General features: G+C 40.8%; 1 protein-coding gene across 2 annotated transcripts; it reads right to left on the reverse strand.

Moving 5' to 3' along the window:
• Positions 1 to 8,723, reverse strand: dnsl3 (Deoxyribonuclease gamma). Of its 2 annotated transcripts, NM_001165127.1 has the most exon segments (10): positions 1 to 146; positions 148 to 329; positions 465 to 561; positions 835 to 992; positions 2,043 to 2,155; positions 6,549 to 6,661; positions 7,094 to 7,180; positions 7,583 to 7,677; positions 7,803 to 7,888; positions 8,531 to 8,652. In NM_001165127.1, coding segments are annotated over 9 exon segments (930 nt in total). In that variant the 5' UTR covers positions 7,884 to 7,888; positions 8,531 to 8,652; the 3' UTR covers positions 1 to 142.
• Positions 8,724 to 13,398: the final 4,675 nt, after the last annotated feature.

The raw sequence follows: 13,398 nt of genomic DNA on the forward strand, positions 1-13,398 counted from the left end.
GGTTTACTGAGAAAATTTTATCGTAAAATAACATTTCCTACATAGAATATTGCATGTAGGTCTTTATTAAGTAAAGCACTTGAAACATTTGAAAGAAACAGAAACAGATTTACAGAGTTAGAATGTAATTATTTATATACATTTAGGCATTTCTAGGCTTGTTTTGACTTCCCTATTAACTTTCTCACAAGTCTTTTCTTCTTCTGTGGTATTGGATTTACACTGGGAGTCTCTACTTCCTCTATCTCTTTTTCCTCTTTCTTCTGTGGTACAGTTTCAGCCGTCGTCAGCTCCACCTCTACAGGGTAGTGGTCACTGATACTCAAAGCCTGCATCATTTGAGGGAGTGAAATATTTATGTAGTAAGGGATTACCTAAAAACACTATTAAAAAAAACATCTCAATTGAAAATGTTTTTAGTCCAAGATGGAAAACAGATGGCTGAAAGATGAAATATGACGTACCATAGCTTCAGATAAGTGAAAGGCTTTGTGGTAGTTGAAGGGCTTGGCTGAGTTGGGGACCATCGCCTCCAACATGTCATCCCCGTACATCACAATCCTGATAGGAAGCAAAGGAAACAAAAATATTCCACAATGGCTAAAGAAATGACATGATGATATGTGTCTTCAGAGGTCCTGTTTGCAATATTAAACACATATGTTTATAAAACTTTGCTTAACAATGAACCATTTCCATTAATTTCATAGGGTTCTTTTGGATAACATTTTTGAGAAAGGATTATATATTGTACCATATTTGATGTATTTGATCCAATTCATAACCTTTTTTGTCGTACACCTTGAGTTTATAACCTATTTGGAGTAGGTCTACCTGTCGTAGGTGTGGTCGTTGCTTGTGTTGGCTGTGGTGTCCACATCATCTCCAATCACCCAGTGGAACTTCTTGTCACTACGGATACGGATATTCTTCATGCCTTTCTTGGTGACATAACTTCCGTCCGCATTGAAATCACCCAGGATCATGATGTTCTGCCAGAGACACAAACAGTGACATCACACTAAAGTATTTCTATGAAGAAAAATAAAAAAATAAAAAAATAATAAAAAATTTTTTTAAAGGAAAATAATAAAGAATATACAAAGAAATAAAAAAATATATTTTTTAAAAAAATTACTTCTATATTTTCTTGATTTTAAGCTAAATGCTGTCAACAATGATATAATGTTGTGTTAAAAAAAAGTGGAAAACACTTTTTAAGGTGCACGTTAGCTATTCATTTGTAGTGTATATAAGTGTGTGTATAAGTAGCCAATAAGGCCTTTATTATGTCTTATTAGTCATATATTATAACTTAATTAAGGGTTTGCTTAATCAAACATCAAACTTACTTAATAACCTCATTGTTGGTTCCTCTCTAGGTTTCTTCCTAGGTTTTGGCCTTTCTAGGGAGTTTTTCCTAGCCACCGTGCTTCTACACCTGCATTGCTTGCTGTTTGGGGTTTTAGGCTGGGGTTTCTGTACAGCACTTTGAGATATCAGCTGATGTACGAAGGGCTATATAAATACATTTGATTTGATTTGATTTGATGCAGTATTTAATAAAGAGCAAATTACACAAGAAACAGACTCTTAGTGAGCGTTCTCCATGTGGAACTAATAAGGTCATAGTACCTCAATATGTGTTCCCTGTTCTAAAGCGTTATCTTTCGTTACACTTTAGAACAGGGAACACATTTTATGTACTATGTCCTTAGTAGTCCCACATTGAGACAGCTTACTAAGAATATTGTTCCTGTGTAACTCACCCTTTATTAAATACTAATATGTCTTTATTATGGCTAACAAGGAGGTTTTAAAAGGGTTTACCAGTAGCACATGACAATGTTTGAATAAGAAAACACTTCATTTAGGTGTAATATCTGACTAATAAGACATAATAAATACCTTTATTAGCTACTTATATACACACATGAACTACAAATGAGTGGACACTATTTGAACCTTAACGTGTCAGCGAACCTTAACTTTCAGAATAAGAAGTGTGTGTACCCAGGTGAGCATTTAGTGCGTAAACCTACATCAGTCTTCCACTTCCTCTTCACTACTTTCACGACGTCGTACAGCTCATCCAATTCCTTCACAGAGTCTTCAGGCTTGGTGTGCACCGGGATCAACACGAGGTCTTTCAGCACTATAGGATATAGAGCCATCATGTCATATCCTGAAAGGAATTGTTCTAGAACCCAACTCCAGGTCTACTGTGAACAGTCTGGAGTAGGTACCGTAGTAGGGGTTAGGAGTAATTCCTGACCACATCACCTGATCAGAAAGAAAAAACCTCTGCCAGAATTACGTGTGTTAGGTTCTAATTCTCAGAGTAAAAAACTCTACGGACATTATGAAAGCTTAACCAAGTTTATTCTTCCCAGAGGATCAATACATTAGACAAAACATGTTTCCACCAACGCAGTATATAAACTCCAGTTTAGATGCACTCCTCCTTCTCTCCAACCCTTTAGATCTGTTATGGTTCGACAGGAAGACGAAGTGATACGAGTAATAAACCATTCCTCTTAAGGTGACCTGACCTGACCTCAACCCCCTTGATGCCTAATCCAAAGCTCTCCACCTGTATCCCCTATAGCAATCCTGTGACTTCCTCCCGTCCACTCAGCACATTCCAAAGCCATCTGGCTCCTACAGATAACCATTAACGTCTTATGTACCAACCAGTCTCTATCACCCCTCAGATACTATAGTAATACTGATGTACAAACCAGTCTCTATCACCCCTCAGATACTATAGTATTACTGATGTACCAACCAGTCTCTATCACCCCTCAGATACTTTAGTAATACTGATGTACCAACCAGTCTCTATCACCCCTCAGATACTATAGTATTACTGATGTACCAACCAGTCTCTATCACCCCTCAGATACTTTAGTAATACTGATGTACCAACCAGTCTCTATCACCCCTCAGATACTATAGTATTACTGATGTACCAACCAGTCTCTATCACCCCTCAGATACTATAGTAATACTGATGTACCAACCAGTCTCTATCACCCCTCAGATACTATAGTATTACTGATGTACCAACCAGTCTCTATCACCCCTCAGATACTATAGTATTACTGATGTACCAACCAGTCTCTATCACCCCTCAGATACTTTAGTAATACTGATGTACCAACCAGTCTCTATCACCCCTCAGATACTTTAGTAATACTGATGTACCAACCAGTCTCTATCACCCCTCAGATACTATAGTAATACTGATGTACCAACCAGTCTCTATCACCCCTCAGATACTATAGTAATACTGATGTACCAACCAGTCTCTATCACCCCTCAGATACTATAGTATTACTGATGTACCAACCAGTCTCTATCACCCCTCAGATACTATAGTATTACTGATGTACCAACCAGTCTCTATCACCCCTCAGATACTTTAGTAATACTGATGTACCAACCAGTCTCTATCACCCCTCAGATACTATAGTATTACTGATGTACCAACCAGTCTCTATCACCCCTCAGATACTATAGTATTACTGATGTACCAACCAGTCTCTATCACCCCTCAGATACTATAGTATTACTGATGTACCAACCAGTCTCTATCACCCCTCAGATACTATAGTATTACTGATGTACCAACCAGTCTCTATCACCCCTCAGATACTTTAGTAATACTGATGTACCAACCAGTCTCTATCACCCCTCAGATACTATAGTATTACTGATGTACCAACCAGTCTCTATCACCCCTCAGATACTTTAGTATTACTGATGTACCAACCAGTCTCTATCACCCCTCAGATACTTTAGTATTACTGATGTACCAACCAGTCTCTATCACCCCTCAGATACTTTAGTATTACTGATGTACCAACCAGTCTCTATCACCCCTCAGATACTATAGTATTACTGATGTACCAACCAGTCTCTATCACCCCTCAGATACTATAGTAATACTGATGTACCAACCAGTCTCTATCACCCCTCAGATACTATAGTATTACTGATGTACCAACCAGTCTCTATCACCCCTCAGATACTATAGTATTACTGATGTACCAACCAGTCTCTATCACCCCTCAGATACTATAGTATTACTGATGTACCAACCAGTCTCTATCACCCCTCAGATACTATAGTATTACTGATGTACCAACCAGTCTCTATCACCCCTCAGATACTTTAGTAATACTGATGTACCAACCAGTCTCTATCACCCCTCAGATACTATAGTATTACTGATGTACCAACCAGTCTCTATCACCCCTCAGATACTATAGTAATACTGATGTACCAACCAGTCTCTATCACCCCTCAGATACTTTAGTATTACTGATGTACCAACCAGTCTCTATCACCCCTCAGATACTATAGTATTACTGATGTACCAACCAGTCTCTATCACCCCTCAGATACTATAGTATTACTGATGTACCAACCAGTCTCTATCACCCCTCAGATACTTTAGTAATACTGATGTACCAACCAGTCTCTATCACCCCTCAGATACTATAGTATTACTGATGTACCAACCAGTCTCTATCACCCCTCAGATACTATAGTATTACTGATGTACCAACCAGTCTCTATCACCCCTCAGATACTATAGTATTACTGATGTACCAACCAGTCTCTATCACCCCTCAGATACTATAGTAATACTGATGTACCAATCATATAGGATAAATATACAAATAGGAACTAAAGAGGATAGATGGTAAATAAATAATAACGTACGTGAAGACATGACTATAATACTACCTGTATTGAAACAGGTGAAACAGAGCTCTCTAGTGAAGACATTACTATAATACTACCTGTATTGAAACAGGTGAAACAGAGCTCTCTAGTGAAGACATTACTATAATACTACCTGTATTGAGACAGGTGAAACAGAGCTCTCTAGTGAAGACATTACTATAATACTACCTGTATTGAGACAGGTGAAACAGGGCTCTCTAGTGAAGACATTACTATAATACTACCTGTATTGAAACAGGTGAAACAGAGCTCTCTAGTGAAGACATTACTATAATACTACCTGTATTGAGACAGGTGAAACAGAGCTCTCTAGTGAAGACATTACTATAATACTACCTGTATTGAGACAGGTGAAACAGAGCTCTTTAGTGAAGACATTACTATAATACTACCTGTATTGAGACAGGTGAAACAGAGCTCTCTAGTGAAGACATTACTATAATACTACCTGTATTGAGACAGGTGAAACAGAGCTCTCTAGTGAAGACATTACTATAACACTACCTGTATTGAGACAGGTGAAACAGAGCTCTCTAGTGAAGACATTACTATAATACTACCTGTATTGAGACAGGTGAAACAGAGCTCTCTAGTGAAGACATTACTATAACACTACCTGTATTGAGACAGGTGAAACAGAGCTCTCTAGTGAAGACATTACTATAACACTACCTGTATTGAGACAGGTGAAACAGTGCTCTCTAGTGAAGACATTACTATAATACTACCTGTATTGAGACAGGTGAAACAGAGCTCTCTAGTGAAGACATTACTATAATACTACCTGTATTGAGACAGGTGAAACAGAGCTCTCTAGTGAAGACATTACTATAATACTACCTGTATTGAGACAGGTGAAACAGAGCTCTCTAGTGAAGACATTACTATAACACTACCTGTATTGAGACAGGTGAAACAGAGCTCTCTAGTGAAGACATTACTATAATACTACCTGTATTGAGACAGGTGAAACAGAGCTCTCTAGTGAAGACATTACTTTTTATACTACCTGTATTGAGACAGGTGAAACAGAGCTCTCTAGTGAAGACATTACTATAACACTACCTGTATTGAGACAGGTGAAACAGAGCTCTCTAGTGAAGACATTACTATAATACTACCTGTATTGAGACAGGTGAAACAGAGCTCTTTAGTGAAGACATTACTATAATACTACCTGTATTGAGACAGGTGAAACAGAGCTCTCTAGTGAAGACATTACTATAATACTACCTGTATTGAGACAGGTGAAACAGAGCTCTCTAGTGAAGACATTACTATGATACTACCTGTATTGAGACAGGTGAAACAGAGCTCTCTAGTGAAGACATTACTATAATACTACCTGTATTGAAACAGGTGAAACAGAGCTCTCTAGTGAAGACATTACTATAATACTACCTGTATTGAGACAGGTGAAACAGAGCTCTCTAGTGAAGACATTACTATAATACTACCTGTATTGAGACAGGTGAAACAGAGCTCTTTAGTGAAGACATTACTATAATACTACCTGTATTGAGACAGGTGAAACAGAGCTCTCTAGTGAAGACATTACTATAATACTACCTGTATTGAGACAGGTGAAACAGAGCTCTCTAGTGAAGACATTACTATAATACTACCTGTATTGAGACAGGTGAAACAGGGCTCTTTAGTGAAGACATTACTATAATACTACCTGTATTGAGACAGGTGAAACAGGGCTCTCTAGTGAAGACATTACTATAATACTACCTGTATTGAGACAGGTGAAACAGGGCTCTCTAGTGAAGACATTACTATAATACTACCTGTATTGAGACAGGTGAAGCGGAGGATGTAGGGCTCTCTAGCGAAGGCGTCCTCGTCTCCCACCTGGTTGTCCTTATACTGATAGCTGTCAGTCAGCTTCACATGGTCCTCTCTGGCACCAACAATACATGAGGCATCTGTCAACTTACAGCTTATCACGTTCATCTACAGGGCTCATATTCATAGTGTCCCTGAGTAGGAATGCTGATCTAGGATCAGGTCTCCTACACGTGTTCAAGTTCATCTACAGGGCTCGTATTCATAGTGTCCCTGAGTGGGAATACTGATCTAGGATCAGGTCCCCATTGCTGTTTATGTACACTTGTTCATTATTATCTAAAAGGATCAGTTAATTTCAGATCTTAGATAAGGTAAGTGAAAATCGGATTTTGTTGTCTTTTATTTTTTATTTTCTCATCCTCATACTTCTCATCCTCCCACATTCTCATTTACAGCAACGACCTGGGGAATAGTTACAGGGGAGACGAGGGGGAAGATGAATGAGCCAATTGTAAGCTTGTCTAACAACACATTGTGTCAGTACCTGTAGAGGAAGACAAACTGTTCCTTGTAGGTGTCGCGCCCCAGTCTGGTACTCTTCACCATGGTGTAAGGATGCTTCTTGTTGGCCCTGCCAAAAGGATAAAACACATATTATAAACTGGGTGGTTCCAACCCTGAATGCTGATTGGACGACGGCCGTGATATATCAGACCGTATATCATTGGTATGACAAAGCATTTATTTTTACTGCTGTAATTACGTTGGTAACCAGTTTATAATAGCAATAAGTCACCTCGGGGGTTTGCGTCGTGCCCATGAACAGCCCTTAGTCGTGGTATATTGGCCATATACCACAAACCCCCTTGTGCCTTATTGCTTAAATGCCTTTTATTTCAGTGGCATAGATTACATAGAACAGTAAGGTATTAATCACTGTATTATATAGATGTGGATATATGACATGTATACAGGAGAATTGCTAGGGATCCAGGTATTATTGTATGTTTTAGGTCAGAGATGGAGAAAATACCTTGTGTCATTCAGCTCATTAAGGAACGTTGTCATGGCCTGGCCAGTCCTATCAACCACTTCTAGGATCAAGAAGACACTGTAGCGGGACACAATCTGGCCATATGGAATAGAATAGAATGGGAATGAATTAAATAGAATATAATGACAGACTCAATGTTGAATATTAAGTATGAATAAAGAATGTTAATGTTTTTCCAGAACAATGAGAGAATAATCACCTTGATGAGATATTTCAGGACATTCTTATCAGCCACTTTGCTTGTGCCCAATCTTCTGACGTTGAAGGACGCCACCTTCATGATTGCTTCGGGTAATAGAGCAGTTATGATACATCTTAGTAGTTGGTATAGAGTCTTGTCTATAAACTGTCTGTATATGTCAGCCAAGATGATTTGTAAAAAAAAATCAGATATTGCACACACAAAACAAATCTTATTAGTGCAGTATATGTTTCCGTTCTCTTTACCATACAAAAAGAGTTTAGACTTCCTGATGTTTTAGGGTAGAAATGATCTGCTAGAAATGATTTGCTATTATAGTCCCCACAAAGTGTTCATCGGAGTCCGGTTCAGTCCTGGTCATTTAATTCAGCTGTAAATTGTCAATAGATATCAGACCAAAAGGCTGTAAAGACAGAAAGGAGAACACTAGCCTTGCAGACTGTCTGACCTCAAGAAGAGCAGAAGCCTCAAAACATCTGACATATGCACACAGTAGCTTCCTGTGCAGTCTCACAGCAGTTTTTCACACGAAGAACATCAACATGAAATATTATGCAAATCTCTTTTCCTTTAGTTTTTGTTTTTGTTGGTACAAAATAATGATATTACAAACAATTTTATGACATTTCCTCAAAGGATATTTATTGAATAAGGTCGATTGATAATAGTTCCATATTTAGTCTATTTGAACCGTATATTACATTTTCATTATTCAAATTAATTACCGTGTTATGAAGATGTACCCAGGAGTTGAAGGATGCTCTGATGCCTTTCGTAAACAGCAGAAATCCTCTTCAGAGAGAACGTTGTATGGCCTGAACTGCACTACATAACCATCTCTCTCCCTGTATACCTAGGTTGTGACTAAAGCTTTATAACATTAGCACTTCCTGTATCTGAAGAACAGTTTGCGGTGTGGAAGTTATCTATGTGTTTGCATATTTTCTTCCCATTTCCTTGTCACAGTGACATTTGTGTGCTGCCTGATTCACTCAAACTTAAACCTATGCTGCAGCCGGTCAGAGGCTATAGGCTATATGTGTTAGAGAGGCCACTTACACCACCAGAACAAACTAAACCACAAGGCCCCCCATTTTTTTTGGCCCCTCTGATCATCAGGGCACGTTTCCAACATGTCATGAACAGGATTGGCCTTCCATGCGCAATTTTTTTTTGTTATAACAATAAATGTAAACAGGGCCTAAAAAAATATAATTTTGTCATGTTTGTATGTTGTTTTGTAATTTTAGTGAAGGAAAAAAAAGCTTAAGCCTTTTCCTGACTTTTACGGTTGATACACTATAGTACATAGCAGAGACACCTAGCGATGTCAACTCTGACAGGATAGCCCCGGGGCTACAGAATACTGTATAACCACAGTATGTATCTGGAATAGGTATTTCTCATCTGTCATCATGGGTAGTCTATGAGTGGCGCAGAAGTTACTGTAAATCTGAGTGGTGGTGGCAGGCCTGCAAGACCATTTAGCTTTTAAGAGGGGCCCAATCTGCTAGGGCACCAACGCCATCTGCTAGGGCACCGATGCCATCTGCTAGGGCACCAACACCATCTGCTAGGGCACCAATGCCATCTGCTAGGGCACCAATGCCATCTGCTATGGCCCCAGCGCCATCTGCTAGGGCACCAACACCTTCTGCTAGTGCACCAATGCCATCTGCTATGGCCCCAACGCCATCTGCTAGGTCACCAACGCCATCTGCTAGGGCACCAATGCCATCTGCTAGGGCACCAACGCCATCTGCTAGGGCACCAACACCATCTGCTAGGGCACCAATGCCATCTGCTAGGGCACCAATGCCATCTGCTATGGCCCCAACACCTTCTGCTAGTGCACCAATGCCATCTGCTATGGCCCCAACGCCATCTGCTAGGGCACCAATGCCATCTGCTAGGGCACCAATGCCATCTGCTAGGGCACCAACGCCATCTGCTAGGGCACCAACACAATCTGCTAGGGCACCAACACCATCTGCTAGTGCGCCAACGCCATCTGCTACGGCACCAACGCCATCTGCTAGGGCACCAACGCCATCTGCTAGGGCACCAATGCCACCAACGCCATCTGCTAGGGCACCAATACCATCTGCTAAGGCACCAATGCCATCTGCTAGGGCACCAACACCATCTGCTAGGGCACCAATGCCATCTGCTAGGGCACCAACGCCATCTGCTAGGGCACCAACGCCATCTGCTAGGGCACCAACACCATCTGCTAGGGCCCAAATGCCATCTGCTAGGGCACCACTGCCATTTACCAGAATAGCTAATTAAATTGATTTGATAACCGAACAGCACCAATAAATAATTAGCCTACATGCCACATTTTAGGTGACAGCCTATGCGTATTGGCTATAGTCTTTCAATACTATCACTCATTGAGTAACTCAAGTTGAAGGCCGACCGGGGTACTGCATCCTGCCATTAGCAACTAAATTATCCTTATAACTTCTTCTGTGTGGGATTTTTAAATGATCAGTTCAAGCACACACATCTGGTTTATTAGAAGCAATATAACTGGTTTATTAGAAGCAATTACTCCGCAACACAGAGTTCCTGGATACAACCCTTAGCTGTGGTATATTGGCCATATATCACAAACCCCCGAGGTGACTTATTGCTATTATAAACTGGTTACCAACTTAATTAGAGCAGTAAACATAAATGCTTTGTCATACCAGTGATATACGGTCTGATATATCACGGGACGTCTGCCAATCAGCATTCAGGGTTGGAACCACCCAGTTTATAATATGTGTTATATCCTTTTGGCAGGGCCAACAAGAAGCATCCTTACACCATGGTGAAGAGTACCAGACTGGGGCGCGACACCTACAAGGAACAGTTTGTCTTCCTCTATAGCATGGGTGTCAAACTTGGCCCGCGGGGTAATTATATTTGGCCCGCGAGACAATACCAAATTACTACTAGAGCTGGCCCGCCGGTATTATACAGCGCATTCACCACTAATACTACGAATCCCATAATGCTCTGCTGTTTTCGCGCGCCAATCAGGACAGGACCCAGAAACGCTCTCTCCTCTGTGACAGTAGTCATAGCAACATAGACGCTACAACTGTCAGCGAGCTAACCCTTCCCAAAAATGGCGAAAAGAAAGGCAGAAAACAGGAGCTTTCTGGACAAGTGGGAGGCAGAATATCTGTTTACATATGTAAAAGACAAACCTGTTTGTCTTGTTTGTGGAGTCAACGTGGCTGTAAGTAAGGAGTACAACATTAGACGACACTATGAAACGAAACACCATGACAAATACAAGGACCTGGACATGACTCAAAGGAGCCAGAAAGTAGAGGAGATGAAAAGAAGTTTGGTTTCACAACAGAATATGTTTAAAAAAGCCACATCACAAAGCGAGGCTGCTGTAAAGGCTAGTTATATAGTGGCAGCAGAGATGGCAAAATCAGCCTGGCCCTTTAATGAGGGAGAGTTCATGAAAAAGTGCATGATGAAGGTTTGTGACCTCGTATGCCCAGAGAAAAAACAAGCATTTTCAAACGTGAGCCTGAGCAGGAACACAGTAGCTAATCGCACATGTGATCTTGCCACCAATCTGTATGACCAGCTGATGGAAAAGGGAAAAGATTTTGTTGCGTTCTCCCTCGCTGTGGATGAGAGCTGCGACGCATCTGATACTGCTCAGCTGTCAGTCTTCATCCGTGGAGTGGACTCAAATCTGTGTGTTACGGAGGAGCTATTAGGATTCAAATCAATGCATGGCACAACCACAGGAAAGGAAATCTTTGAGGAGGTTTCCAAATGTGTAACTGAAATAAAGCTGCCGTGGGATAAACTCGTTGGATTAACGACAGATGGTGCGCCAGCGATGTGCGGTAAAAAGAGTGGACTGGTGGGCATGGTTCGGGAGAAGATGCGGGAAGAGAACTGTGCAGGTGAGCTAACTGTTTACCACTGCATGTTATGACCACAGTAACACAGGTAGTTAACTTTATAAGAGCCAAAGGTCTAAATCACCGCCAGTTTAAATCTTTTCTGGAGGAGTGTGGTTCGGAATACGCAGACGTGCCGTATCACACAGAGGTGAGATGGCTAAGCAGAGGAAAAGTACTGAACAGATGTTTCGAGCTGCGTGAGGAAATATGTCAATTCCTGGAAACCAAAGGGAAGGATACAGCAGAGCTCCGGGAGCAAAAGTTCCTGTGTGACCTGGCCTTTCTCTGTGACATCTCGAGCCATCTCGATGCGCTGAACCTGCAGCTTCAGGGGCGGGGGCGCATCATCACAGACATGTACGCTGCAGTGAGGGCCTTCAAAACTAAACTGTGCCTGTGGGAGAATCAGATGCTGCAAGGAAACCCTTGCCATTTTCCCTGCTGCCAATCCATAAAAGCGCAGATCTCTACCGCCGTGTTCCCATGCGCACAGTTTGCTGAAAAACTCAGTGTTCTCGCCGCTGAGTTTAGCCGGCGATTTGCCGACTTCGATGCCCAGAAATACAAGTTTGAACTGCTTAGTAATCCCTTCGCAGTTGATGTGGAAAATGCACCAACCAACATCCAAATGGAGCTGATTGAACTCCAGTGCAATGACACGCTGAAGTCAAAGTATGATGCTGTGGACGCCGCACAGTTTCCACGGTTCATCCCTGACACAATGCCTCAGCTCCGCACCCAATCTGCTCAGATGCTCTCCATGTTCGGCAGCACTTATCTATGCGAGCAACTTTTCTCCTCGATGAAGATGACCAAAACAACTCACAGGAGACGTCTGACTGATGAACATCTTCGCTCGATACTGAGGATTTCTTCAGCTCAGAGCTTGAGCCCAGACATTGATGAACTAGCATCCAAGAAGAGATGCCAGGTATCTGGCTTGGGCACATCAGATTAGACCAGTGTGCAATAATTAACGTTTTCTTTATGCACTTTTTCTTGCTACAAGGCATGGGCTTGAATGGTTGATTGATTTATTATCATTTTATTTGTAAAATTATTAGCCAGTGGAAAAAGTTTATTTTGGTATTTAAATCAGAAGGCTGCAAATAGAAAAGAGGCATACAATTTTTATTTACATTTTATTTATTTAATAAATGAATGCCATTGATGTGTTTTTTCATTTGAAATTCGATTTTGCATGTCTCCACTATTAAATTATATATTGTATGGTAATAAGCGATGCTTGTTCCATATTCAATGTTAAAGCAAAACTTGTTTGGGTCCATATTAAAAGGTTAATTTGTTCAATGTTGGCCCGTGACTTTGTTCAGGTTTTACATTTTGGCCCACTGGGTATTTGAGTTTGACACCCCTGCTCTATAGGTACTGACACAATGTGTTGTTAGACAACAAAATCCGATTTCACTTACATTGAGGCTTATCTAAGATCTGATTTAGGGGGTTTACACAAAGATCTAAATGTTTCCATACACTATAATGAGGGATCCTGTTTTCTGCTAACAATGCCTGCAGTACGGCCTAGAACTTTCATGGCTTCAATGACAGGAGGCAGACGTTTTGAGCAGTGAAACCTGATTTGAGCAGACTAATGTCCTGCTCACATGCCAGTTGGAATTCAGGAATTTCAGAGTTGCTAACTG

The sequence above is a fragment of the Oncorhynchus mykiss genome, chromosome 17 (assembly GCF_057628025.1).
Source record: "Oncorhynchus mykiss isolate SJ-2025 chromosome 17, ASM5762802v1, whole genome shotgun sequence".
Classification (NCBI taxonomy): domain Eukaryota; kingdom Metazoa; phylum Chordata; class Actinopteri; order Salmoniformes; family Salmonidae; genus Oncorhynchus; species Oncorhynchus mykiss.